This window comes from Lepidochelys kempii, chromosome 5, assembly GCF_965140285.1.
Source record: "Lepidochelys kempii isolate rLepKem1 chromosome 5, rLepKem1.hap1, whole genome shotgun sequence".
In the NCBI taxonomy this organism is placed as follows: domain Eukaryota; kingdom Metazoa; phylum Chordata; order Testudines; family Cheloniidae; genus Lepidochelys; species Lepidochelys kempii.
This window is the reverse complement of record NC_136384.1, coordinates 1,544,061-1,570,618: the sequence shown is the minus strand read 5'-3', so window position 1 is coordinate 1,570,618 and position 26,558 is coordinate 1,544,061. Positions and strand designations below refer to the sequence as shown.

General features: G+C 54.1%; 1 protein-coding gene across 2 annotated transcripts in view; it reads left to right on the top strand.

The window, feature by feature from the left end:
- Positions 1 to 7,095: 7,095 nt before the first annotated feature.
- LOC140911060 (receptor-type tyrosine-protein phosphatase T) overlaps positions 7,096 to 26,558 on the top strand; it is a 90,632-nt gene continuing 71,169 nt past the window's right edge. For both annotated transcript variants that reach the window (XM_073343287.2, XM_073343286.2), the window contains exons 1-4: positions 7,096 to 7,304; positions 23,988 to 24,176; positions 24,857 to 25,036; positions 25,492 to 25,674. In XM_073343287.2, the coding sequence (XP_073199388.1) occupies positions 7,202 to 7,304; positions 23,988 to 24,176; positions 24,857 to 25,036; positions 25,492 to 25,674 (655 nt within the window). In that variant the 5' untranslated portion in view covers positions 7,096 to 7,201. The remainder of the gene's footprint in view (positions 7,305 to 23,987; positions 24,177 to 24,856; positions 25,037 to 25,491; positions 25,675 to 26,558) is intronic.

Genomic DNA, 26,558 nt, shown 5'->3' with positions numbered 1-26,558 from the left:
ACAGTGTGCCCTTGTTGCCAAGAAGGCCAATGGCATTTTGGGATGTTTAAGTAGCAGCATTGCCAGCAGATTGAGGGACGTGATCGTTCCCCTCTATTCGACATTGGTGAGGCCTCATCTGGAAAACTGTGTCCAGTTTTGGACCCCACACTACAAGAAGGATGTCGAAAAATTGGACAGAGTCCAGCGGAGGGCAACAAAAATGATTAGGGGTCTGGAACACATGACTTATGAGGAGAGGCTGAGGGAACTGGGGATGTTTGGTCTGCAGAAGAGAAGAATGAGGGGGAATTTGATAGCTGCTTTCAACTACCTGAGAGGTGGTTGCAGAGAGGATGGTTCTAGACTATTCTCAGTGGTAGAAGAGGACAGGACAAGGAGTAATGGTCTCAAGTTGCAGTGGGAGAGATTTAGGTTGGATATTAGGAAAAACTTTTTCACTAGGAGGGTGGTGAAACACTGGAATGCGTTACCTAGGGAGATGGTGGAATCTCCTTCCCTAGAAGTTTTTAAGGTGAGACTTGACAAAGCCCTGACTGGGATGATTTAGTCGGGGATCGGTCCTGCTTTGAGCAGGGGATTGGACTAGATGACCTCCTGAGGTCCCTTCCAACCCTGATATTCTATGATTTTAATGTTTTATCTTTACCAGTGAGTTTGTCTAAAATGCTTGGGAAATCTGCTCCAGTTACAAAGGCTGGTGCATGTCCCTTTTCCTTTGAAGTGGTGAGCCAATTAATAAGCCTGCACTGTAAGACAGTATATTACAGTATAGATTTGCTGGGGTTTCCCTGTGTATAGTTCACAGAATCCAGTCCCATGAGTGGCTTGGAGAGTATTCATGCGACGTAGCTGGGTGTGCCTCTGCACGCTGGGGGCTGAATGATCACAGCAGTTTGCTGCTGGCATAGCTTTGTGAGAGACAGCCCAGGCTGGAGAGTTAGGGGACACAGGTTGTACCCCAGGGATCCCACCAGAGTGGCCCAGCAAGCAGGATTACACAACCTGTCGTGCTGAGCGAGATTTACACTTTATGCACTGGTGTAATGATTTTAAGTGTGGTGGCTGAGAATAGGCAGAGGAGGGGACAAGTGTGTTATTTTCTGTTTGCTTATTTTAGGGGAAAGGAAATAGGGACAGAAAGGCATAAAGATGAGTGAGAGCTAAACAGTTGCAATGTTAGAGATGTTGCAATTACAGGCAGCAGAAAAAGAGAGACCATGAGTAGTAGCTGGAAATGAAAGAACTGGAGCTCAAGGAGACAGAGAGGAGGCAGCATATCAGTGGGTCCTAGAGCTGAAAGCCAAAGAAGCTGAGAAACAAAGAGAGCAAACACACCACCTGGACTTGCTAGAGAAGCAGAACCAGGAACCACCAAGCCCAAAGGTTCCCATCACTGATGAAGGCACAATTGGGACCAGTTACATACAAGGAAACAGATGATATCACAGAATATTTTGCTACTTTTGCAAGGCTGTGTGTGCAGTACACAAAATTCCTGCTAACTTTGCAATCAGGGACTTTCTTGTTAAGTGGTAAAACAAACTATATTCCGTGAAATGACACTTGAGGATGCTTTAAACCACTGTAAATTTAAAAATACTGTTTTTTGCAAAGGTTTCAAATGACCTCTGATAGGTATAGGGTGAAATTTAGGAATCTTAAGAGGGGTGCTGGGAGTAGTAATGGTGAGTATGTAAACAGGATGAATGACCTGATAAGAAAGTGGGTGAGGGGGAAAAAAAAAATCATTGAAAACCTTGAGCCAGTGAGTGATCTCATTGGTCAAGTATATTTCTTAAACTAAGATGATGTAAAACAGCATTTGTGGGATAGAAATGTGAAGACTGGAGGAAACGGCATCTCTAGCTGATGCCTTTGAGTAGACCCTGGCCTCTCTGGAAAGTAAACCACACAAAGGCGTTTGAACCTGGGGGAAGGGAGGTTCCCGTTTTACTCCTGGGAGAAAGGAGGGTGGCTGGGAGGTGGGGCACTCACCGCCCTAGAGCCATTCGTCTAGTTCCCATCCCCAACCTACTGTAGGAGCAGAAGAGCCTAAACGGTGCCATCGCTGCAATGCCCCCGATCACCCGAGGAATAAATGCCCCGTGCAGGAAGGAATCTTACTACTGCTGTTCTCAGCACAGAAGCCTCTGAAACTTGTATTGCTTTTTGTAGGATTGGACTCCACAGAGCCAGACCTGGAGCAAATCAAGCTTGTCAAAATGAATGGCAGGGACTCCTTAGGATGGGAAGATAAAGGTGCAGGGATCTCAGTGGCTCAGCAGAGTGTAGTTCAAGAAGGTTTCAGAGTAACAGCCGTGTTAGTCTGTATTTGCAAAAAGAAAAGGAGTACTTGTGGCACCTTAGAGACTAACCCATTTATTTGAGCATGAGCTTTCGTGAGCTACAGCTCACTTCATCGGATGCATATCGTGGAAACTGCAGCAGGCTTTATATATACACAGAGATCATGAAACAATACCTCCTCCCACCCCACTGTCCTGCTGGTAATAGCTTTAGATATATAAAGTCTGCTGCAGTTTCCACGGCATGCATCCGCTGAAGTGAGCTGTAGCTCACGAAAGCTCATGCTCAAATAAATGGGTTAGTCTCTAAGGTGCCACACGTCCTCCTGTTCTTTTTAGTTCAAGAAGGTGAACTATTGCCAGGACAAAGCACAGAGCTTTTATTAGTAGGGGATGTAATGATGCTGCCTTTGGTGGGACACTTTGAGGGGACCAGTTCAGGACAAATTGCTTAGAGCAGGGTAGTTACAGACCAAAGCTGGGGTTTCTCCACTTCTAAGGCATCAAACCAGACAGGACTTATGGGTACCCAGTGGGGTAAAAACAGTCACAAGCAATTCCCTCTAGACACTCCAGTTTCCTAGTATCACCACCAGCGCCACTCATTATGTGGACAAATGAGTATGAAAACCAATACCCCAGTGTAAAAAAGAGAGAAAAGGTTCTCGGTCCCAAAGGCCCAAGCCCCAGACCCAGATCAATATACAAATCAGATCTTACCCACAAATCACGCTGTTGCCAATCCTTTAGAATTGGAAATCTAAAGATTTATTCATAAAAGGAAAAAAGAGATGAGAGCTAGAATGGGTTAAATGGAATCAATGACATACAGTAATGGCAAAGTTCTTGGTTCAGGCTTGTAGCAGGGATGGAATAAACTTCTGGTTCAAATCAAGTCTCTGGAGAACATCCCCAGCTGGGATGGGTCATTCAGTCCTTTGTTCAGAGCTTCAGTCTGTAGCAAGGTTCCTCCAGAGGTAAGATGGAGGGAGCTGCAGCAGCCTTTTATAGTCTCTTGCCATGTGGCCCCTGCTCTTTGTCCAAAGGACAGGCTATCCAACACAGACTGGAAACACCTCAGAGTTCTGTCCGTAGGCAGGTCCCTGCATGCCTTGCTGAGTCCCAAGTGTATCTGCCTTCTCTCAACGGGTCAGGTGTGTAGCTGATGGTCCTTAATGTCCCATCCAGCAGGCTAGGCAGAGCTGACACCAACATGTCTGGGGTGTCCCCCAGAAGCACAGCACAAGTTTGAACTACAGACAGTCTAGAGCCAATACTTACACTTTTAAATACAAAAGTGATACATGCACCCAGATAGCATAATCATAACCAGCAAACCATAACCTTGTCATAACACTGGTCCTGACACTTGTGGAAAATAACTGTCTAAGTCAAGATGCAGGTCACACCCCTGTAATAGCCAAGAAGTTGAGTCCAGGAGGCTTCCAGGAAGCAGTTGTCTGTAAGCATGCAAATGACCCAGCTGGCAGAGTGGAAGGGGACTTCCCCCAGGCTGGTAAGACACAGAACCCTGCTGAGGGAGAGCTGCTGGGAACAGAAGCATTCAGTGAAAGAGCAAGCACTCTTAACGCAGAGACCACAACCCTCTAGGAAAAAGGGGCAGGAAAGGACCCAGTGCTGGGAGTGGGGAACACAGGGTAACCTCAAGAGAGGAGATGGAGTGTTTGCATATGTGCAGTCCTGGCACTGGGAGACAGCTCCACAAAGTGCCAGCCAATATGTAGGATCCCCTTATCTCACCAGACCCCGAGGTACCAGAATCCCAGAGACAGGACTAGATTAAGAACCCAAACAGAAGGGTACACTGTAGTGAAAGGAAAGCCAATACATTACATGCAAAGGTTCAAGAAGAAGGAAAAGACAATGGGTATTGACCTGTAGCAAAGCAAAGCCTCACCAGTGCAGCACCTCCTGCTCGTCATCTTGGAATTAGCTCTTTTCCAACATACAGAACGTCCTCTGCAGGCCGGGCTCTCTCCTGCCACTGGCCCCATGTCCCTCCCAGACCCCGGTAACCTTTTACCTCAGGCTTCTGCCCCACGGTACCCACACTCTCTGGGTCTCCCCTCCCAGGGGAACCCCCAACCCTCTAAACCCACCTTGCCTCAGTGGCTATTGCCAGTCATCATCTAGCCACCACTCACAGGGGCAGACTGCAGTCTAATGGCCACTCATCCCTGACAGTGGGGTAGGACCTGCTGCCTTTGCCTATCCCTGGGCTGCCCCAGCACCTTTTGTAGGCCTTCAACCAGGCTAGAGCTCCCCAGCTCTGCTCTGCTCTGCTCTGCTTCAGGGACCTTCCTCTCAGGCAGCTAGCCCTTCTCCCTCCAGGGCTGGAGAAAGACTCTTCCAGTTTCTAGCCCACAGCCCTCTTACCAGGGCCAGCGGGCCTAGCTTCCCCAATCAGCCTAGCTTGACTGCTTTTAACCCCTGCCTATCGGAGTGGGGCAGCTGCCCCACTACATGACCAAACCAACCTCAAAACCAAACTGCCTGAACAGAAGGTGTGGTATGATAAAGATACTTGTAAAATGCCAACCTGTTATAAAAAAATGGTATTAATATTAAACCTTGTGATAAGACACATTATGTACAATTTTTGGAAAAAGTCTTTGGACATGCTGTGAAGGTAACTCGGAACACATGTAATGTCAAGGAGCCTTATGGTAATGCTGCTTCTCAGCTATCACCTGTAAACGGACTTAAAGCTTGTCAAAACAGAGAAATGATAATAAACGTGGTGTGCTGTGTGGAAGGCGAAACTGAGGCACACCATCTCATTGCTTTGATGGCTGGATGTCAAGATACCTACATACTGGAAAACATTAATATCTACACTGAGTTTATACAAGTTGGGAGAGCAGAAGTGTTAACAGGAATGCAGAGGTACAAAGAGATGGTTTCTAAGTACCCAGATAAAACACACTTTTTAACTTATAAGTGTGATGGGATCTCCAGAGTACAATCTGGAACTGTGGAATCACTGTGCCCCCTTAACTGGGCTGTCACGCATAATGTTTTGCCAGTGACAAGCAGCAAAACCCTCCAGGCGCTGTGATCACTCAGCCACCAGCATGAAGAGACAGCTGGCAGAGCTGGCATGTGGGCGGAGGCAGCATGTGCAGCTAGGTGCTGGGGAGGTGAGTTCCTGTTGCTCTTCCGGGGAGCCCCCCTGCAGGTAAGCACTACCCCCACCAACCCCCAGTCCTGAGTCCCCTCACACCCAAACTCCTGCTGCTGGGGGTTTGGGGGGCCCTAGACTGTCCCAGCAGCAGCCGGTGCAACTGGCTCAGGGGCTGCCCAAGCTGCTCTGTTGGCTCCCGGGCCAGGCACATGGGCCGCTGCAGAAGTCATGGAAAGTCACGGAATCCATGACCTTCATGACAAACACAGAGCCTTAATCATGAGACACGCAATATGACTAGGGAGCCCAGCCTATAGAGAAGCATGTGCTATGCAGGAGGTCAGACTAGATGATCACAATGGTCCTTTCTGGCCTTGGAATCCATGAATCTATGAGAACAACTCCCATGAGGCATTGTGGCAGCATGTCCAAATAAAACTATTTTTGTTCAATTTTTTTATGGAAAAGTCGATTTTTGTCAGGCAAGTCGAGTTCCCTCCCCTCCCTGGCCTCGATCATATGGAGGCAGCTGCATGATTTAACTGGGAATTGGTCCTGCTTCGAGCAGGGGGTTGGACTAGATGACCTTCTGGGGTCCCTTCCAACCCTGATATTCTATGATTCTATGATTCTATGTCAGGGAATGCACAGCAAAGAGGACATGTGAATCAACGGAAAGCAAGGTCAGGCTCCAGGCTGGGGGGTCCCAGGCCAGTCCCCAATGGCACAGAAAAGGGGAAGCCAAGTGCAAGGCACAGAGTCTGTGCTGGGAATGACAGGGAGGCGGTCCAAATGCTGAAGAGTTTCACTTCCTCCCCGAGTCCCAGCTGCACATTGCAGTGGCATGTGAGAGGGAGAGAGGGGGAGGGAGTGCACAACAGACACAGGATGAGTTACTCCACCTCTGGCATAGGTTGGTTCCAAGGGGTCAGGTTTGCCACTGCTTCCAGATCTTACCACCCTGATGAAGACCATCATCCATGCAAGGGGGAAGGAGTATCCTCGGCCCAGCACTTGGTGGCAGTAAAAAGGTGGGGAACTTTGTTCCTGAGTTTGGAGGGCTTTATGCCCCTAAATCATGGGGTTCTTTCTATGAGCTCTAGGGCAGGAGGGAGACACTTTACTCCGAGGGCACCACACCATCTGAGCAGTGACTCCATGGGGCTCTCCAGAGCACCCATCCTAAACCTTCTCCCTATCACAGCCCTAGCACAACCTAGCCATCTCGTCTCATGAGGGGAGGGTTCAAAAACCCTTGTCAGTCCTGCCCTAGGAATTCCAGGATTCACGAGCTGTACCATGACCTGACAGCCGCTGGCACCCTGGAAGCCCACATCCTTCCTGGAACTCTGGTCCATGGCTTGCATTATTATGCTGAGGCCCAGCTGCTCTCAAGTTCCCTGACTGCCTGCCACTGCAAGCTAGGCATGGGCCAAAGGGACCTAGGAGTCCTGGCCCAGTGATGAGGGGAAGCAGCAGATTGTATGTTCCCCTGACAGCTCACAGAGCAGCGAGGTTACAGAACAGGCCTGGAGCCACATGGTGCCCCAGCAGACCCGGAGAGAAACAAGAGCAGCTCTGACAGGAGTTTCCATCTCCAAGGAGGAAGCTCTTGCACCACATGCAATTTCTGTGTGTCTGGCTGTTTCCTTTCTTCGCTGGTCTCTGCCACGCTGAGCTCACACGGGAGCTGAGCAGAGAGGCAGAGCGCCTGGGGCTGAGTTCTGCCCTGGGGCTGTCTTGGAACATGGCCCTGCAGGTGTCGGCTCTGGCCCTTCTCCTGGCCCTTCCCCCACTGCTGTCTGCCCAGGGAGCAGGACTGCCCAGTTCCAGCCGCCCCAAGACTCCAGGTAGGACCCGACTCAGGCTTTGCTGCTCCCCTGGCTGCAAGTGGCTGCTGGGCTTTGCCTGTCAGTCTTGCTGCAGTTGTCCCGGGAGGGGGCTGCCCTCTGCGTCCATGCCAGAGCCTGAGGGGCTCAGCGCCAAGCACCGCTCAGAGAGCTGGGGTGAAAGGCAGCTGAGGGTGATGCTGGGGCAGGAAACCATGTTCCCCTGGGGGGGCCCAAGTGAGAGCTGCAGCTGTGCGCCCCTCGGGGAAGCAGGTCCCCCCCTGGGAGCAGCAGACAGGTCAGCGTCTGTCTCTGGACTGGGGATAAGAAGCCCGGGGAAGTGGCCTTCACGCTACCCTACAAATAGTATCACCAGTTCCCTGCGGGGCAGGTGTGAGTCCCACGCGTGGGTGGGGGAGAACCTGTGGGGCTCTGTTTCTTTTCCGGGAACAACTCTGGTACCAGGAGCAGGAGTCCAGCCAGCCACCCTGAGCTCCCTGCTCCCTCTGAGCCATGCAGACCCTCCTGGAGCCCCCAGCACAGTGGGCTCATTCCTGTAACAAGTTCATTGCATTCTCAGTGCCCACTGGAGAGGGGGGGTGTACCTGGTATGAGTGATGGGACCATGCAGCAGGGATTCGTTTCCATAGCAGATGCACGTTGACACCGGCGCTGTACTGTGGGGCTGGCAGCTTTCTGTACGGAGCGCCTGGGAGTGCCCCAGTAAGCACCCCTCTCTGCCGGGGGAGCCTGAACTATGAGTCATTGTCTGTGGTGGAAAATGTGGTACAGAAGTGTCTTGCCATAACAATTCCCCTGCATCACATGGCCTACAATACGCATCTCTGTTCACAGTGGGGACCCACCCCTTCTGCCAAGGTGCAACTTTCATCTTCCCCTCAGCAGGGCAGAGTGACTGCAGGCATGAACCCGGGTGAGAGGAAGATGTGCAGGGAGCACAGGCTTGTGTCCTGCATTGTTTTGCCAGCCCAGTCATTGGTCAGTGGAAACATGGCTCTGAGAGGGTGTTTGGGTTTGAGCAGAGTGGGACTGCCTCAACCTGTTCCTTAGTTGAGTTTGTTTCCATGAAAAAAGAACAGGAGGACTTGTGGCACCTTAGAGACTAACCAATTTATTAGAGCATGAGCTTTCGTGGGCTACAGCTCACTTCATCCGATGCATAGAACGGAACATACAGTAAGAAGATATAGATATACATACAGAGAAGGGGGAAGTTGCCATACAAACTGTAAGAGGCTAATTAATTAAGATGAGCTGTTATCAGCAGGAGAAAAAAACTTTTGTCTCGATCATCAAGCTGGCCCATTTAGACAGTGGACAAGAAGGTGGGAGGATACTGAACCTGGGGAAATACATTCAATATGTGGAATGACCCAGCCACTCCCATGGAGGCTGTAGCACCCTGCCCTGCAGCTCAACGCCTTTTGGCAGGATCTTTCTTAAATCAGTTGTTTCTTGAAATGGGTCTGTCTGGAAAGAGCTGACAAGCTCGGTAAATTAGGAGCAGTTTGCATCGTGGGCACCGCTAGCAGAGTTGGCTCTGGGCTGGGCCCGTTTAAAAGCGCTGGTGCTCTAAGGGCCCTGCAGGTTGGCTCAGGAGAATGGAGATGGGCCCGTGACCCGCAGGCTGCTGGCTTTCATTCGGCCAAAGAGGAGGCACAGTCCTGACCTGATGGCTGTCTCGGGCTGCTGTGAAACGAGCTGGTGTGTCTCAGTCAGGTTCCGAGTGGACAGGTGTCCACACTACAGCACCCAGCAGGGAGCCCAACTGGCTGCGCCATGGAGGCTCAGCTCCCCTCCCGCGATGTAGCTTCCGCTAGCTCAGGGCAGGCCAGGCTGCGTTCGGGGAAGCTGGCGCTGCCTGGGCTGACGTTGCCCCGAGGAGAAACAGAGGCTTCCTGTCCCTGGGGCTTCAGGCTGGCAGTGCTATATTGAGTAAAACCACTTGCGCAGCCTGTGAGATGGCTCCCAGCCGGGGCCTTGGTACCCATGGTGGCACCGACTCCCTCAGAGAGGGCAGCAGACTCACGCCAGTGAGCGGGCCAGGAGCCTGAGGGAGCTGGGCAGGTCCCATCCCAGCACCCCAGCAGTCAGGACCATCTCCCTTTGGGTGTGTCATGAGGGGCTGCTGGCGTGAATGGTGCCCAGGCAGAAGCGGGAGGGGCTGCCTCGAACTCTCATGCTGAGGCTGAACTGAAAGTTGAGCTGTGCGCGAAAAGAGGAACCATGCCATAAACAACTCCCAGGCCCCCTCGGAGACACCAACCATCCCCCCCGGGGCCCGGCCGAGAGACGTGGCCAGGCCCCCTCGGAGACACCAACCATCCCCCCCCGGGGCCCGGCCGAGAGACGTGGCCAGGCCCCCTCGGAGACACCAACCATCCCCCCCCCCGGGGCCCGGCCGAGAGACGTGGCCTGGCCCCCTCGGAGACACCAACCATCCCCCTGGGGGCCCGGCCGAGAGACGTGGCCAGGCCCCCTCGGAGACACCAACTATCCCCCCCGGGGCCCGGCCGAGAGACGTGGCCTGGCCCCCTCGGAGACACCAACCATCCCCCCCCCCCCCCCCGCGGCCCGGCCGAGAGACGTGGCCAGGCCCCCTCGGAGACACCAACCATCCCCCCCCCCGGGGCCCGGCCAAGAGATGTGGCCAGGCCCCCTCGGAGACACCAACCATCCCCCCCTGGGGGCCCGGCCGTGAGACGTGGCCAGGCCCCCTCGGAGACACCAACTATCCCCCCCGGGGCCCGGCCGAGAGACGTGGCCTGGCCCCCTCGGAGACACCAACCATCCCCCCTGGGGCCCGGCCGAGAGACGTGGCCAGGCCCCCTCGGAGACACCAACCATCCCTCCCCGGGGCCCGGCCGAGAGACGTGGCCAGGCCCCCTCGGAGACACCAACCATCCCCCCCGGGGCCCGGCCGAGAGACGTGGCCAGGCCCCCTCGGAGACACCAACCATCCCCCCCCGGGGCCCGGCCGAGAGACGTGGCCAGGCCCCCTCGGAGACACCAGCCATCCCCCCCGGGGCCCGGCCGAGAGACGTGGCCAGGCCCCCTCGGAGACACCAGCCATCCCCCCCGGGGCCCGGCCGAGAGACGTGGCCAGGCCCCCTCGGAGACACCAACTATCCCCCCTGGGGCCCGGCCGAGAGACGTGGCCAGGCCCCCTCGGAGACACCAACCATCCCCCCCCGGGGCCCGGCCGAGAGACGTGGCCAGGCCCCCTCGGAGACACCAATCATCCCCCCCCGGGGCCCGGCCGAGAGACGTGGCCAGGCCCCCTCGGAGACACCAACCATCCTGCCTGGGGCCCGGCCGAGAGACGTGGCCAGGCCCCCTCGGAGACACCAACCATCCCTCCCCGGGGCCCGGCCGAGAGACGTGGCCTGGCCCCCTCGGAGACACCAACCATCCCCCCCCGGGGCCCGGCCGAGAGACGTGGCCAGGCCCCCTCGGAGACACCAACCATCCCCCCGGGGCCCGGCCGTGAGACGTGGCCAGGCCCCCTCGGAGACACCAACTATCCCGCCCGGGGCCCGGCCGAGAGACGTGGCCAGGCCCCCTCGGAGACACCAACTATCCCCCCCGGGGTCCGGCCGAGAGACGTGGCCAGGCCCCCTCGGAGACACCAACCATCCCCCCTGGGGCCCGGCCGAGAGACATGGCCAGGCCCCCTCGGAGACACCAACCATCCCCCCCGGGGCCCGGCCAAGAGACGTGGCCAGGCCCCCTCGGAGACACCAACCATCCCCCCCCGGGGCCCGGCCGAGAGACGTGGCCAGGCCCCCTCGGAGACACCAACCATCCCCCCCCGGGGCCCGGCCGAGAGACGTGGCCAGGCCCCCTCGGAGACACCAACCATCCCCCCGGGGCCCGGGCAAGAGACGTGGCCAGGCCCCCTCGGAGACACCAACCATCCCCCCTGGGGCCCGGCCAAGCCCATCCCAATAGCTGCCCAGGGGCCCAGTGCAGCCCCACCAGAGCCAATGGGGCAGGGGGATTCTGGGGTGAGAAGGCTCCATGGCAGTTGGGCTCCAACGGTCACCCCATAGAATGCTGGGCCCTGTAAGCCCCGCCCCCTTGGTGCAGGAGGAATCTAATTGGTGGGGAGGCCAACACAGGATCCTGCTCCTCCAATAGGGCCTCAAGGAGGGAAGGCTGAGGGCAATTTTAAATGGGGTGTCTCCTGAGGAGAAAGAGGAGGAACCCCCGGAGGGATGGGCGAGCAGACAGGGTCCCCCTGCCCAGAGGGGTGGGAGAATGGACAGGGATACCCCCCACCCAGAGGGGTGAGAGAGCAGACAGGAGCCCCTCACTCAGAGGGGCGAGAGAGCAGATAGGGTCCCCCCCACCCAGAAGGGCAGAGAGCGGACGCGGCCCTGTTGCCCACACACACTTGCAGCATCGCCAACCCCAAAGGTTCAAAAATCACAAGCCAGACCCAAAAATCATGAGACGTTTTAAGGATGAAGTGGTTGTTTCGTTCGGTCTCTTAACTGGGGACTCCCCCTTCCCCAGTGTCTGGGTGGCAAGTCGTGTCACCAGCGCTCCCAAGTGTATAGAGCGAGGTGACTTGGGCTGTCCTCTCCCAGCGGCTTGATCCCAAACAATTGTTACACCCATGCGCTTGTTATTCAAGGAAGCTCACTCCTGCAGAACTAGACTGGAACTCCTGGCGACACAAACCACCTTTGCAGAATGGCAGCACTACCTGGAAGGAGCTCGCAACCCAGTCCAGTTATTCGCTGATCATAAAAAACTGGAATACCTATGTAGGGAAAAAGCCTTCGATCAATGGCAGCTTCAGTGGGCCCTGTTCTTCTGATGATTCGATTTCATTATCACATTCCTCCCTGGATCCAAAAATGGCAAGGCCGACGCCCTGCTCCGAAGACACATTATCAACTCATGAGGCCTCAGCCAGGAACAACCCACATTCTCCAATCCCATAACTTTCTCAGTGCCACTCGTCACCAGGATTTTCTCAGACTGATACACTCAGCCTCCGCCTCAGGAATTCCACCTGATGAGCTCTCCCCAGCTCTCCCCAGCTGCTCACGACACCTGGCTCCGGACTGCTCCAGCCCCAGCCCCAGCCCCAGCCCCAGCTCCCTGGGCTGCTTCTCTGGCCCCTCTGGCTCTGGTTGCTGCAGCTCTGCTCCCAGGGCAAGTCTGCTCTCTCTGGGCCCTGCCTCTGGCTTTGGGGCTGCAGCTCTGCTCCCAGGGCAAGTCTGCTCTCTCTGGGCTGTGCCTCTGGCTTTGGGGCTGCAGCTCTGCTCCCAGGGCAAGTCTGCTCTCTCTGGGCCCTGCCTCTGGCTTTGGGGCTGCAGCTCTGCTCCCAGGGCAAGTCTGCTCTCTCTGGGCCCTGCCTCTGGCTTTGGGGCTGCAGCTCTGCTCCCAGGGCAAGTCTGCTCTCTCTGGGCCCTGCCTCTGGCTTTGGGGCTGCAGCTCTGCTCCCAGGACAGGGTCTGCGCTCTCTGGATCTGGCCCAGCTCTGCTCCCAGCTCAGCTCAGGCCCCTGCTTTCTCCTTAGCTCGGCCCCACTCTGTCTGACCCAGGCAATTCCAGCTCACACGGCGGACGGAACCTCCCTGGCCTCCTGCCTCCCTGATTAGCCTGCCCGCCCTGTCATTCAGGCTGACCTGGAGCATTGGTCTCTCCCCATTGTTCCTGGGGGCTGTCAGTCTCAGGGTCCTGATTTCCCATCGACCCTTCCCCTTTTAGTACTGGGAGCTAGCCAACCAAAACACCCCACTGAATGTTAGTAAGGGGGCAACAGTCCCCTTACATATGCACACCAAGGCAAACCAAACCAGACAGACAGAGAGGACTTTGGTTTTACCCCACTGGCTAACCACACGTCACACAAGCAATTCCCTTAGACACTCCAGTTTCCCAGGATCTCCACCAGTGCCACTCGTTATGGGGACAAATGGTTATGAAAACCAATACCCCAGCAAAAGAGAAAAGGTTCTCTCAATCCCAAAGGACCAAGCCCCAGACTCAGGTCAATATACAAATCAGATCTTACCCACAAATCACGCTGTCGCCAATCCTTTAGAATCTAAAATCTAAAGGTTTATTCATAAAAGGAAAAACATATAGATGAGAGCTAGAATTGGTTAAATAGAATCAATGACATACAGTGATGGCAAAGTTCTTGGTTCAGGCTTGTAGCAGGGATGGAATAAGCTGCAGGTTCAAATCAAGTCTCTGGAGAACATCCCCAACTGGGATGGGTCTTTCAGTCCTTGGTTCAAAGCTTCAGTGTAGCAAAGTCCCTCCAGAGGTAAGAAGCAGGATTGAAGACAAGATGGAGATGAGGTATCAGCCTTTTATAGTCTTTTCCAGGTGTAAGAACTCCTCTTTGTTCTTACTGTGGAACATTACAGCAAAATGGAGTTTGGAGTCACATGGGCAAGTCCCTGCATACTTTACTGAGTCACAAGGCGTATCTGCCTTCTCTCAGTGGGTCAGTTGTATAGGTCCTTAATGGGCCATCCAGCAGGCTAGGCAGAGCTGACACCAACTTGTCTGGGGTGTCACCCAGAAGCATAGCATAAGTTTGAAATGCAGACAGTATAGAGCCAGTATTCATAACTTTAACTACAAAAATGATACACACATACAGACAGCATAATCATAAGCAGCAAACCGTAACCTTGTCTTAGACACCTTATTTGACCCCCTTTATACAAGATTTGGTGCCACGACAGGACCTTGGTTGCAACGATGATCTATACGGTCCCAGATTATGTCAATAATGTCACACCTGGCTCTTGCTCTGACCATTGGGTCAGACTGCCCAAGACCCAGTTGTGACAGTGGGGAGGGGAGGAACAGAGGAGCTGTCCCTATTGCTCATGGGGCAGAGGGGGTAGTGGAGTCATCCCGAGCTGCTGGGCTCTTTCTGCTCCTCCCACCCTTCCTATGAGAACAGTGCTGTCTCCTGTGGGGAAGTGGGGGCAGTTCTGCCTGCCTCCTGCAGCAGCCCTGATTGGCTGCTCTTCCTCAGGAGGCGGGGCAGTGGCGTACCTCCCAACATTTCAGGTGGCCAAAGGGGGTGCAGTGCAATCAAATCCATACAATGATGACATTCCTGGGGAAGGTTTGGTGTAACGCCTGTAACAATGACATGTTCAAAATAATGGAAGAAACTAAGACAGGTAAATGTTTCTTTATCTGTCCTCATGACTGACAGACAACTTTTGAAAAGACTGTGAGCAATCGGATTTTTTTCATTTTTACCGCTGGTTTTGGAGATAACAAAAGTAAGTCTTATGTACATAAAAGTGCCTTCGTCCGTTACTCTGCAGAGTGTTTCCTTTTGTCTGAACAAACTGGTATATGTGGCAGACTTTGCCTTTTTGCACAGTTCAGGTGAAGGCTGCCACCGGTGACACTTCATACGGGAAAAGATATTGAGTTTTGCTGCCAGCGTAGCATGTAGTGTGTCCCACTGTTGCCTCGTCATACACATTGGGCACTGGTTGCTGGGGGAGTTGTGTTTTCTCCCCTCCTGCCCCCAAAGAACTTCTCATGCTGATTATTGTTTTCTGAACTATGCTGAATAGTCTTTAACATAAAGCGTTGCTGTGGGAGATTAAACGTTTGAATGTTACAAGTTTTCAAAGTACAGAGAATCTTGCCTGTCCCTTTACTGGGTTGTTCATTTGAGATCTTGTATGCCAAAACCCATCAGTTCTCATAGGGCTGTCATATTCAGGAAGTGCCTCGCAGATTGATAATCCCTAAATTTGGAAAGCAGAGGATCCATTTCTTGCATGCTGATCACATCAGGTCCAGGGAATTAATCGTCAGCTCCATATCACAGAAAGATACTTATAAACAACTGGTTGGGTTAACAAAATCAGGCTCTTACGTACAGGGTCTTCTAGACGCATTGACTTTTTCATGGATGTGACAAAGTGGGAATGTTCTTTATGCTTTCTCTAAATACTGTGTGGGTGCCTCAGTTTCCCCTATGTTTCTTAAGTATCTAGGTGGTGGGATAAGGGTGTGTGATTGTTGCAGAGCCCCAGAGGGCCAGTGTGATGGCATCTACACAGAGAATGGCCAACACCCTGTCTCCTGGCAACTGATGGCCTGGGCCCCTCCCCTGCAAAGGTGCGGACTGAAGGTGTTGGAGAACAAAGAGATCAGGTGACCTCCTGGCCCAGGAAAGAGACAAAGGCGAGAGGAGGGGCTGGAGAGTTTTCAGTTTTGAGTTTTCAGTTTGGAGCTGGCTGGGGAAATGGAGGTAGGCCAGATGGACTTCTGGCCTCCCTGCCCCCCAAGATGGGCCTGATTGAGGGGTCCTGTTCTCTGTAACTACAAGCTCTGTTTTAGACAATGTTCCTGTTGTCTATTAAACCTTCTGTTTTATTGTCTGGCTGAGAGTCACGTCTGACTGTGGAGCTGGGGTGCAGGGCCCTCTGGCTTCCCCAGGAGCCCTGCCTGGCTGGACTTGCTGTGGGAAATGCATGGTGTGGAAGGGGATGCTGAATGCTCCGAGGTCAGACCCAGGAAGGTCGAAGCTGTGTAAGCTTTTTGCCCTGGGGACAGTCTACTCACAGAGAGGAGGCTCCCCCAGAGTGCTGTCTGGTTTCATATGGAGTAGTTCCAGAGCATCGCCTGGGGACGCCTTGACAGTGTAATCCAGTCTTTTTGCAAAAAAAGAAAAAAGAAGAAGAAGAAGAAAAAAAGAACGCAAACTCCACAGCTTCAGCCAAGAATGTTTTTACATGGCTTTGTGTTCATCATGTTTTCCTTTCTTGACAGTTACATATCTCAAAGCCTACAAATAGTTCAGGTGCCCCTAACCGCACAGAAGAGTCTTTGACGTTTAGTTCCATAACATTTTCACTTGCAGCTAGCACAGAGGACCACACAAATCTCAAAATAATAACTTTGTGTAGCGTCATCATTGCTGAGTTCAAAAGGTGACTCACTGGTGCTTCAGTTTGGAGTGCGTTTAACTTGTTAAACGTGGGTAGCACTGCATGCAAAACCACTAAATACACCTTAGTTCCCATGGTCCAGCAGCAGCTCTTTGCTCTTCCTCGTCAAAACCACTGACAAAGTAGGAGTAGAGCCCATCCCGAGTAGCCAAGGTGCATTCAGCAGATCCCTCCAAAGGCAGCCCGCGCTTTTTCATATGCTTCAATTTTCTTCACACTAGTACTGCAAAATGCCCTGTGTCCATTCAGGGATGTCACTCTTTTGACACTGCTCTGAAAGTGGTAGTAAATGTCAGTATTGTATGCTCGCCACGCATCTGCAGTGATGTTGAGGCATGCTTGGCCATTAGGTGCACAGGGTGGCAGAGGCACCCCTCTGCATACACACTCCCTCGTTCGTTGTTTGCTTGGCTTTAATTTGAGGCAATATACTGTTGTGCTTACCCTGCATGATTTGCAGCATTATCCGCTGAAATGTAGCACATTTAATCCAGTCAGCATTGTGTTTTGGTAGCACGCTGGTTCCATCAAACAATTCCTGAGATTTGTTCAGTGTGCAATAAAGGATTGGGCCAAAAGAAATCTGATGAGGTTCAACAAGGACAAGCGCAGAGTCCTGCACTTAGGACGGAAGAATCCCATGCATCGCTACAGACTAGGGACCGAATGGCTAAGCAGCAGTTCTGCAGAAAAGGACCTGGGGATTACCATGGAGGAGAAGCTGGATATGAATCAGCAGTGTGCCCTTGTTGCCAAGAAGGCCAATAGATATTGGGCTGTATTAGTAGGAACATTGCCAGCAGATTGAGGGAAGTGATTATTCCCCTCTATTCAGGACTGGTGAGGCCACACCTGGGGTATTACGTCCAGTTTTGGGGCCCCCACTACAGAAGGGATGTGGACAAATTGGAAAGAGTCCAGCGGAGGGCAACAAAAATGATTAGGGGGCTGGGGCACATGACTTACGAGGAGAGGCTGAGGGAACTGGCGTTATTTAGTCTGCAGAAGAGAAGAGTGAGGGGGGATTTGATAGCAGCCTTCAACTACCTGAAGGGGGGTTCCAAAGAGGATGGAGCTCGGCTGTTCTCCGTGGTGGCAGATGACAGAACAAGGAGTAATGGTCTCAAGTTGCAGTGGGGGAGGTCTAGGTTGGATATTAGGAAACACTATTTCACTAGGAGGGTGGTGAAGCATTGGAATGGGTTTCCCACGGAGGTGGTGGAATCTCCATCCTTAGAGGTTTTTAAGGCCCAGCTTGACAAAGCCCTGGCTGGGATGATTTAGTTGATGTTGGTCCTGCTTTGAGCAGGGGGTTGGACTAGATACCTCCTGAGGTCTCTTCCAACCCTAATATTCTGTGATTCTAAGAAACCATAGCTAAAAACTCTGTCACTGTACAGCCAATTTCTGGGTGTGTATATGTAACCAAGAATGGAAAATGTTTCTCAGACTTGTCCGAACCAGCATCCAGTGCCAAACCGACGTTCATGGCCTTCAGTCCCACACTGTACATTTTCAGGTTTTAGGTGCGATTTCCCCTTGTGTAACATGAGTTGTTTTGGGGGAAGCATGCTCATAGCTCTTGGGAATTTTGGAGACTGGGAACATTTCTTGATTAAAGGTCTAACATGATCACTGCTAGCACAAGGGATGTTGCACTCCTGAAGAAATCCTCTGAAACTTCAGCTTCGGTTACACCATCACGCATGGTTGATCCAGCGGGTGGGAAAAAAGCTGCTGCTGATTTTGACTGTGGCAGCCATGACACAGCTTGCACGTTTCTCTGTAGCAATTTAGCGTGAAAGACCCTTGTGTCCGCCAGGACGACCAGCTCACAAAAATCAGTGTGAGCCCTCGCCTTGATTTTTGTAGGAAACGGTCTTGCACCTGCCACGAGTCTTTAAACTGATAAAGACTTTTCATGGTTTTTTTTGGTGGAGCCTGGGTGTCGTCATCCACCATGGCTGCCGTTGAGTCTTTGCTTTTCTTCGTAATCTTTCAATTTCTCAACTATAGGCAACTTGAATTTTTAGTTGTTGGAGACGGCACGGCCACTACGATAGGCCTATGCCTACCGTTCCTCGTTTAACACTCGGGTCTTGTGGCTGATTGCCCCTTCTGAACTACTTCTTTAGTTACAACTCACACAACTACTGCTGGACATGATGTTCAAGCTGGGTGTGGGGTTTTTAATAACAAGGAGGGTGAGAGTCATTTAAACAGACAGTGAGAGTAATCACCCGAGAGAGACATACGGAGTTGTTACTCTGCACAACAAATGAAATACAGTTTTGTGGCTACGTGTGCACACTCAGTTGTAACGGTATTTTTGTTCACCCATGGTAATTGATTTGCCTTTAAGGTAGCAAGGTTAATGTGGGAAATGTTATTCTTCAACCAAGCCAGCGGGTTTGGGGGCCAAAGCAGGACAGTCCAGCAAAAGTCAGGACTGTTGTGAGGTATGCAGTGGGGCAGGCAGCTGGGGCAGGCAGAGAGGGTTTTCCCCCAGGCCAGACTGACGTTGGCAAGAGGGCTGGACCCATGTAGGGCAGTGGGCGGGCAGACAAGTGCCGTCCCCGCCCACCCAACCATGATGGGTCCCATGTGGGACATGGCTTCAGAGGGCACTGGGCAGGACCTCTGGCAGCGTGATCGTGGAATGAGGCTCTCACAGCCTTTCTGTAATGGGTGTTGGGCAGTCTGGGGCCAGACCCTTTTCAGCACTGGTGAAGCAGGCCCTGGCCAGGGTCAGCCATGGAAGATGCCGTTTCTTAATCCAGGGGCACTTCCTGAGTGTGGCTGCTGCCTTAGTCTTTCTTGAAGCAAACTGTGCCTAGGATCCCTAGGGGGGACCCTCCCCTGGCTTTGGGGGTGGGAGTGGGGGGCTTGTAGTCCCACGGGTCTTTCATCCCAGTCCTGGTTGTTATCGATATTGATTCTTGGACAGCCATTCAGGTCACTGTGCCCCCTGGGGTGAGGCTCTGGGGCAGCGTAGCTGGGGCCAGAGGAGCTCTGCTCTCCCTGAAAAGCACAAGGTGCAGCCCAGCGTGACATCTGCACAGTGCTGGGGGTGCCATGTGCTGCCTGTGCCAAGTGCGGGGAGGTGTTTTGCTCCGAGGGTGAGGCTGCTGGAGAATGAAGAGCAGCTGCAGGGACAGGATGTGGTCTCTGTGCATGATGCATTTGTGAACTGCAGAGGCCCTTCTCTGTTCACACTGCCTGGGAGTGTGCACGTGCCCCAGGGGAGGGAAGTACAGGGCATTGCACTTCAGTGATGGGGAGCGTGCTGTGCTAGAAGGGTAAAGCGGGGGGAAGCAGAGTTTATCGCGACCTGATCCCTTAGGTTAAAGCTACAAATTACCTGGTCTTCACTAGCATTTTCTCTCATGTCAGTTACCACGTGTCAGCTAACACCAGGTAAGAACGCGCCTCTTTTCTTAGTGAGGACAGGGCCCAAGACTCTCAGGCACCTAAGATGAGTAGCAAGGACATCCGATTTCTGTTACCCTTCCTTGCCTCCTGGTCTTAGGCTAGGTTAGAGCCTGACTAAGCCCATCATTTAGACTCTATGTTCTTGGGGACAGGGCCCAAAGCTCCATACGTTTTCTGTCAAGTTCTTAGCCCAGCTGAGAGTACTACAGAATAATAATAATAAAATTAAATAAGGGAAAATATAACAATCTCTGATTGCATCAGGCAAATGTAAAATACATTTTACAATAATCCCTGGCTAGGAATGTAGCAGTCAGCATTTTCAATTTACCTCCCCTACTTCCATATTATAAAATCTGCCTGTTTCATCATATCTAAAACCTGTTTTCAGTGCTGAAAAGCCCTTGGGTCTGACAACCTCTTTCCCACAGCTGGTTGTGGGGGGCTTGGCATGTGCTGCTGAGGATGGTAGAGATTTCTGCCATGGTGCAAGGGTAACCGAAAGAGAGCTGGGGGCAGTTTTCTCCCTCCCCTAGCTTCTGTTAGTCACTGCTGTGCCCAGCCCTGCTGAATGCCTCGTTGTGACTTTCCCTGTTCTGACTGAGCACAGTTCCTGCTCCAGCTACACCGACAGTTGCAGACCAAGGGGAGTCCATCTCCTCTTGCCTGACTGGTGAATTCCAGATGGCTGACACTGAGATGACCCTGCCAGTTACAGTCTGACTAACTTAGACCCTGTGTGCACATTTCCCGGCCGTTTACATTGAGTAATCTCCTCTGCAAACACATATTCAGCTACCATCTCTATGCTGACAACTCACAGATCTGCCTCTGTGCTCCAGACCTGTCTCCTTCTCTCCAACCTAGAACCTCAACCTGTCTCTCTGACATCTCCTCATGGCGGTCGAGCCAGCAGCCTGACCTCAGCATGGCTAAACCCCAGCTCCTAATCTGCCCTCCCTGCTCCCTCTCTTCTCTATCACTGGGGTCAACACCACATCCTGCCTGTCACGCAGGCCTATAACCGGGACGTCATCATTGACTCAGCCTGGATGTGAGGATCTAGGCCCAGGGAGAAAACTTGCCAATTCTTTCTGAATAGCATCTCTACGATAGGCCTTCCACCCAGCTACACCTCTCCTCAGGGGTCTCATCATCTCAGTATTGCAACATCCTTCTCTCGGACCTTGACAAATGCAGTCTTTGAATCATAGAATCATAGAACTGGAAGGGACCTCAAGAGGTCTCTAGTCCAGTCCCCTGCACTTGAGCAAGGACTAAGTATTATCTAGACTGTCCCTGACAGGTGTTTGTCCAACCTGCTCTTAAAAATCTCCAATGACGGAGATTCCACAACCTCCCTAGGCAATTTATTCCAGTGCTCAACCACCCTGACAGTTAGGAAGTTTTTCCTAATGTCCAACCTAAACTGCCCTTGCTGCAATTTAAGCCCATTGCTTCTTGTCCTGTCTTCAGAGGTTAAGAAGAACAATTTTTCTCCCTCCTCCTTGTAACAACCTTTTATGTACTTGAAAACTGTTATCATGTCCCCTCTCAGTTGTCTCTTCTCCAGACTAAACAAACCCAATTTTTTCAATCTTCCCTCACAGGTCATGTTTTCTAGACCTGTCATCATTGTATCCATCCATCCATCCACTGTCACTTGTCGTACAACTTGGACTGGAAGCTCCTTGGGCAGGGACCATCTTTGTGTTCAGTGTTTGTACAGGGCCTCATGCGACGGGCTCCTGGTCCGTGATGAAGGGTGCTAGGTGCTGCAGCAATACAAATAATAATATTAATAGACATGGAATCTTGGGTCCAAAGGCAAGTGAGAGGGCCAAAAATGGCGTTTCCATTTCCCCAGCTTTAACAATGAATGAAGGGTGGGCCGCCTGGCTCTGTTCAGGGATGCCACTGAGACTCTGAGGCCGGCTACACTGGGGCTGAGGTGTAATTTTCAGCTCAAGCAGACATACCTGTGCTAGATCTGATCAAGCTGGCAGGCTAAAAGTAGCAAAGTAGCAGCAGCAGTAGGAGCTAGCCGCCTGGGTACATGCCCCGGGTCTCAGGCAGGTGGGAGACCACTTGGGGTGGCTCAGCTGTCCCACTGGTTGTGCCACCATGACTACACTCCTGTTTTTAGCCCAGTATGCCATCATACCTAGTGCAGGTACGTCTGCTCAAGCTGAAAATTACTCCAGTGTAGACCTACCCAAAGAGAGACGAAGTCTGAGACCTCCCAGCCCTGCAGCAAGGGAAGCAAGAGATTTCCATAGCCTCTGCCCTCAGTGCCTATCGGAACCATAGCAACACCCATGGGCACCTGGGGGTGAAGGTCGGGTGGTTCGCCTGGCTGCTCTGTGCTGTGCTACACCAGCTCTCTTCCGGTGCCCAGCAGCACCAAGCACCCCACAGCGTGGAGGCAAGAGCTGAAGGTGCTTCAGCTGCTGGGCCCCCTGGGAGCTCACCCTGCTGGGTTCCGGTGACCCCTCGGACACCCAGCTAAAGCGAAGAGGCCTTGGCTAGGGCTGGCCCAAAGGAAAGGTTGCCAATCGCCTACACCTCAAGGTCAAGCACTGCAGTTCCCATCTTGGCCCCTAGGGCTGTCCAACAGAGGGGTTTGGCTTCTCCAGCCTCGTGCCTGGGGAGCCCTCGCCGGGTCCCCTATTACAGGCCATCAGCTGGCAGCGGGTCTCCTGACTGGGATCAGTCCATGTGTGCACCATTATGGGCCCCCCTGTGTTGTCCCTGCCTAGCTCCGGCTAGCAGGATGCCCCAACTGTGGGAGGCAGTTAGGCTGCAAGCCCCCTCACAGTCCCTGCTGGGTGTATATAACTTGTACAGCAGCCCCTTCTCTTGGGCTCAACCCCCGACTGAGGATGCTGCCAACTTCCCAGGCTCATCCCCTGTGTCTGGGGCACCTTAGCTGCAATAGCTGTCAGCAGGCTCCTGCCCCTTAGGCTGGCAGCTGGCTGGGTCCAGAGAATTCCCTCTAGGCCCCTCTCTGTTCAGTCCCCTGCTGGGTCTCTTCAGTGTCCCACCAACTCTGCACAGACCTACAGAACACCTGTCCAACACGCTGTTAGAACACCCCAGTAAACCACACGGCTCAGAGAAATGAGAAAGCCGAGGGCTGAGATCCGAACACACCTGCATTATCATAGCAGTGGGGTCGGAAGAGGTTCTCTCTGTCTTTTTTGAATAGCACCCGTCACTTTACTAGCTCCTGCTGGCAGACCTCCATAAGGTCCTAGTGCAGAAATATCACCCGCAAAGCCCCCTTCAAATATCAGAGAAAACAGGACACCGCACTCCGGGCGCCACTAGCAGAGGCAAGGACAGCCCAAGTCCGGCTAGCTTCATTGGCGAAGGCAGTCGCACATTGCTCGGGGGCTGGCAGAGAGAGCGGGCTGGAGAAGAAGGAAGATGAGGCCAATAGAAATGGAGGCGCCATTTCAAAAATTCCATGAAGTTACAGGACCACGTTTCGGAGCAGCCCGTGCATAGCAGTGCATGAAAATAGGTGTGTGCATGATTGGCGTCCAAGCTTGTTACACCTGCCCGCACGCGTGCAGTCACTGTGCCCGCAGCTGGCAGCTCACGGGACCTAGACCAGGCCTGAGACACCCAGCTCTGAGAGGGGGCAGGGCTTAGCACCCCCACCCGGTCCTTGGCATCGCCCATTGGCTGGCTTTCGTGGCTCACCACCGCTCGTGCTGGCTTTGTGGATCACGGGCGCCTGTCTCTGCCCAGGTGCCTAACTCTGCTCTGTGGATCCCAGGGTGCTCCTGTGATTTTCTAAGCGCCCAAAAGTTAAGTGCGGTGACGCTCAGCATTGCAGTGCCTACGTCCCCTCGTGGTTCCCCCCCCATTGACGCTGTTCCCGTGCTCAGCGGAGCAGAGGTGAGTGTCAGAAAGAGGCAGGGGTGGAGGCAGGGGATCTGCTCACATGGCAGACTTGCCTTGGACTCCACGACATTATTTTTTCATGTGAAGTTTTAGGATCTCTTGTTGCTGCTAATTTTCCTGAGCTCTGGGGCCCCCCACACCCTCCTGCCACTGCCCCTCCCACCCCGCGGTTTGCTCAGTGTGTGCTGTGGTGGTAGGAGAGAAAGTCCTGCCCCCTGGCTTAGTGTGACTGCCCCTCTGGGGGCACTGGGAGCAGGTGCTGCCGCTTGGGCCCTTCCTGGGGTGTTTCCTCGGGCTCCGGGCAGGCCACAGCGGTGCTAAGGGGGTGACCAGGCTCCATCTCCAGCCAGGCCTCAGCCTCTCGTTCCCCCCGTCACAGACACATGCAGGAGGGAGGGAGCCTGGACCACGAAGGTGACGTTTCCCGCCGAGCCCACGGCGTTTCCGGTCAATGGCACGGTGGAGGTGACATGCACCGAGAAGCCTGAATCCGGGCCGTTCCCTGCAAAATGCACAGAGCTGAAGGACCGCGGGGCAGTCTGGGATATCAGCGGAGTCCAGTGTCTCAGTGAGTGTGCAGAGCCTGGTACACCCCCCGTGCCCACCCCCCAGGCATGGGGCCAAACCTCCCCAGCCAGCCCGGGCATGGGGCTGCCGCCAGTTGCGGGCAGGAAATGGCCAGGGAAACCGGGCCGGTGATAACCAGCCCCTGGAGATCAGTGACGTGATGCCGGGGCTGGGAGACCAGGGGGTGGGAGATCTGGGAAGCCGTGACAATGGGCAGAGAAAGGGGGACCCCACTCCCTCAGCCTGCTGAGAAACCCGTCACAGGGCTGTCACCGTGGGCCCTCCCCACAAACACAGGCTTCCTCCCCCCGGTGCACACGGCTCCCCACCAGGCCCTGAGGCGGCTGCTGGCGGCTGTGGCCGCAGCCTGGCAGGAGTCTCCGCTGGGCACTGCTGGGCAGCTCTGCGAGGAGCGAAGCCTGAGGCCTGGGAACAGATCTCAGCATTTCTCAGGGTGCTTCTTCCAGCACCGCTTCTGAGAGCGGCCAGGCCCGGGCCTCCCGGACACGCGGTCCCCTCCCTGCCCCAGACTCGCTCCCCGAGCCTTCCCCGTGGTCACAGGCCCCTTCGTGCAGGGCCGGCCCCCGCACCTGTGCGATCCTGGGGCCAGCTCCCCAGGGCCAGGGGCTGTCAGACCGTAGGGCAGACGCCCCCATGGCCGCTCTCCTGTTCCTTTCCCAGGGATGTGCAATGATTGGGTGAGGCAGGTGGATTTTGACCCTGCACAGACGGAGTTCGGCGTCGGGGCCGAGGGTCGGGTGACCTGTCGTCAGCAGTTCCAGCAGAACTCGTTCAACGTGACGTGCAGAGAGACGGCGTCGGGGCTCTTCGAGTGGGAATTGGGTGCACACAAGTGTCTCAGTGAGTGCGGGGAGCCGGCCCTGGGGCTGGCCGGGCGCCGTCTGGCCAGGGGAGGCTCCAGCCAGGCTGCTGAGAGGCCGTGGGGAGAGTCCTGCTGCAATGAACAGCTTCCCCCCCATGGTGTCCCCGGGGGGGGGGCAGGCGCGTGGGTCTGATGCCGGCTCCTGGCCCTGCTCCCTGTGCAGGAGTAGCAGAGACCAGGAACACCGTTTTCCCCACGGCCCAGTGGGGCTGACTGGTCTGCACTCGCCCTGCCCACGGCGGCCCTGAGCGTGTGAACGGAGTAAATGTACCTGAATACGTGGGGCCTGATCCTGAGAGGGGCTGATCCTCGCAGCCCCCCACCTCCTGCTCTTGTGGGCGCCCAGCATGGTTCAGGGTCAGCCCATAATACTCAGTGGAGTCTGCCTGGTTCCAGTGACCCCCAATACAGTGCTCTCATTCCATGCCCATAGGAAAATGTAAAATACTCAAAACCTGGGACTCCAGATTGCAGTTTTCCCCCAAGGGGCAGTTCTACTCCCCGGGTGAATCGGTGACATTGAGCTGCTCTGAGGGGTATTGGCCGTCACCAGCTGTGATCAAATGTGTCAGCAATGGGAGCCTGCCTGTCTGGAGTGAGACACCCACCTGCCAGGGTAAGTGTGAGACCCCCCCCGAGTCACTGTGGTCACGGGGGGTATTTATGTCCTGAATGTTCTGAAAAGTGTTAAATGACGGTGACAGCCAGTGTACGGGCAGCAGGTGTAAAGCAGTCCATCTGGGGGTGTGCGTGTGTGTCGGGGTTTGGGTTGGCAGTGCACATACCGTGTGTGTGGAGGTGCTGTGTCGGAGTGTCTGTAGGGATGTCGGGGTGAGGGTGTCTGGGATGTGTATTCCTGTGTTTGTAGGAGGGGGCTGGGTAGTGGTGGTGATTAGTGTAGGGGGGTTTGGATGGGCATTTTTAACGGGGCACGCTCCGCTCCTGCCTTCTAGCCCCACAGAAACTGCTCAGACTCCACCAGTCAGGTCTCCACAATGTGCCGTTGAGGTCAGATCCCTTCATCAGCAGGGGCTCAGGCATCGGGGATGTGCCGTACAGGGCCCGAGGCAGACAGACAGAGCTCAGGGGGCAAGGGGAGCTGAGGCTCTGTTCTACTGAGACTCCTGGACCCGCCCCCAGGAGCCTCTGTCACTGTGCCAGTCCCTCGGACACGATGGGGTGGGGCCATTTCTGGTGCAACCTTTTAACAGTGAGGGTCATTCCCCAGGGGAACAGCTGCCCCAGGGACAGGGTGGAGTCTCTGACACATGGAGCCACATGGAGCGTTTACATCGAGGGTGGCTGCTGCCTTTCTAAAGATTTGCTCTCATTCAGCCACCAGTTACTGAGTGCTACAGAGTCGCTGGCAGAAGGGGAGAAGATCTCCCCTGCAGGGACCCCAGGGCGGGTTTCTGGCCTGGGCTAGGCAATAGGTCAGACAGGATGGTCAGAATGGCCTTGACACCCAGGGAAATATGTTCTCCCCCCACGACTCAGTGG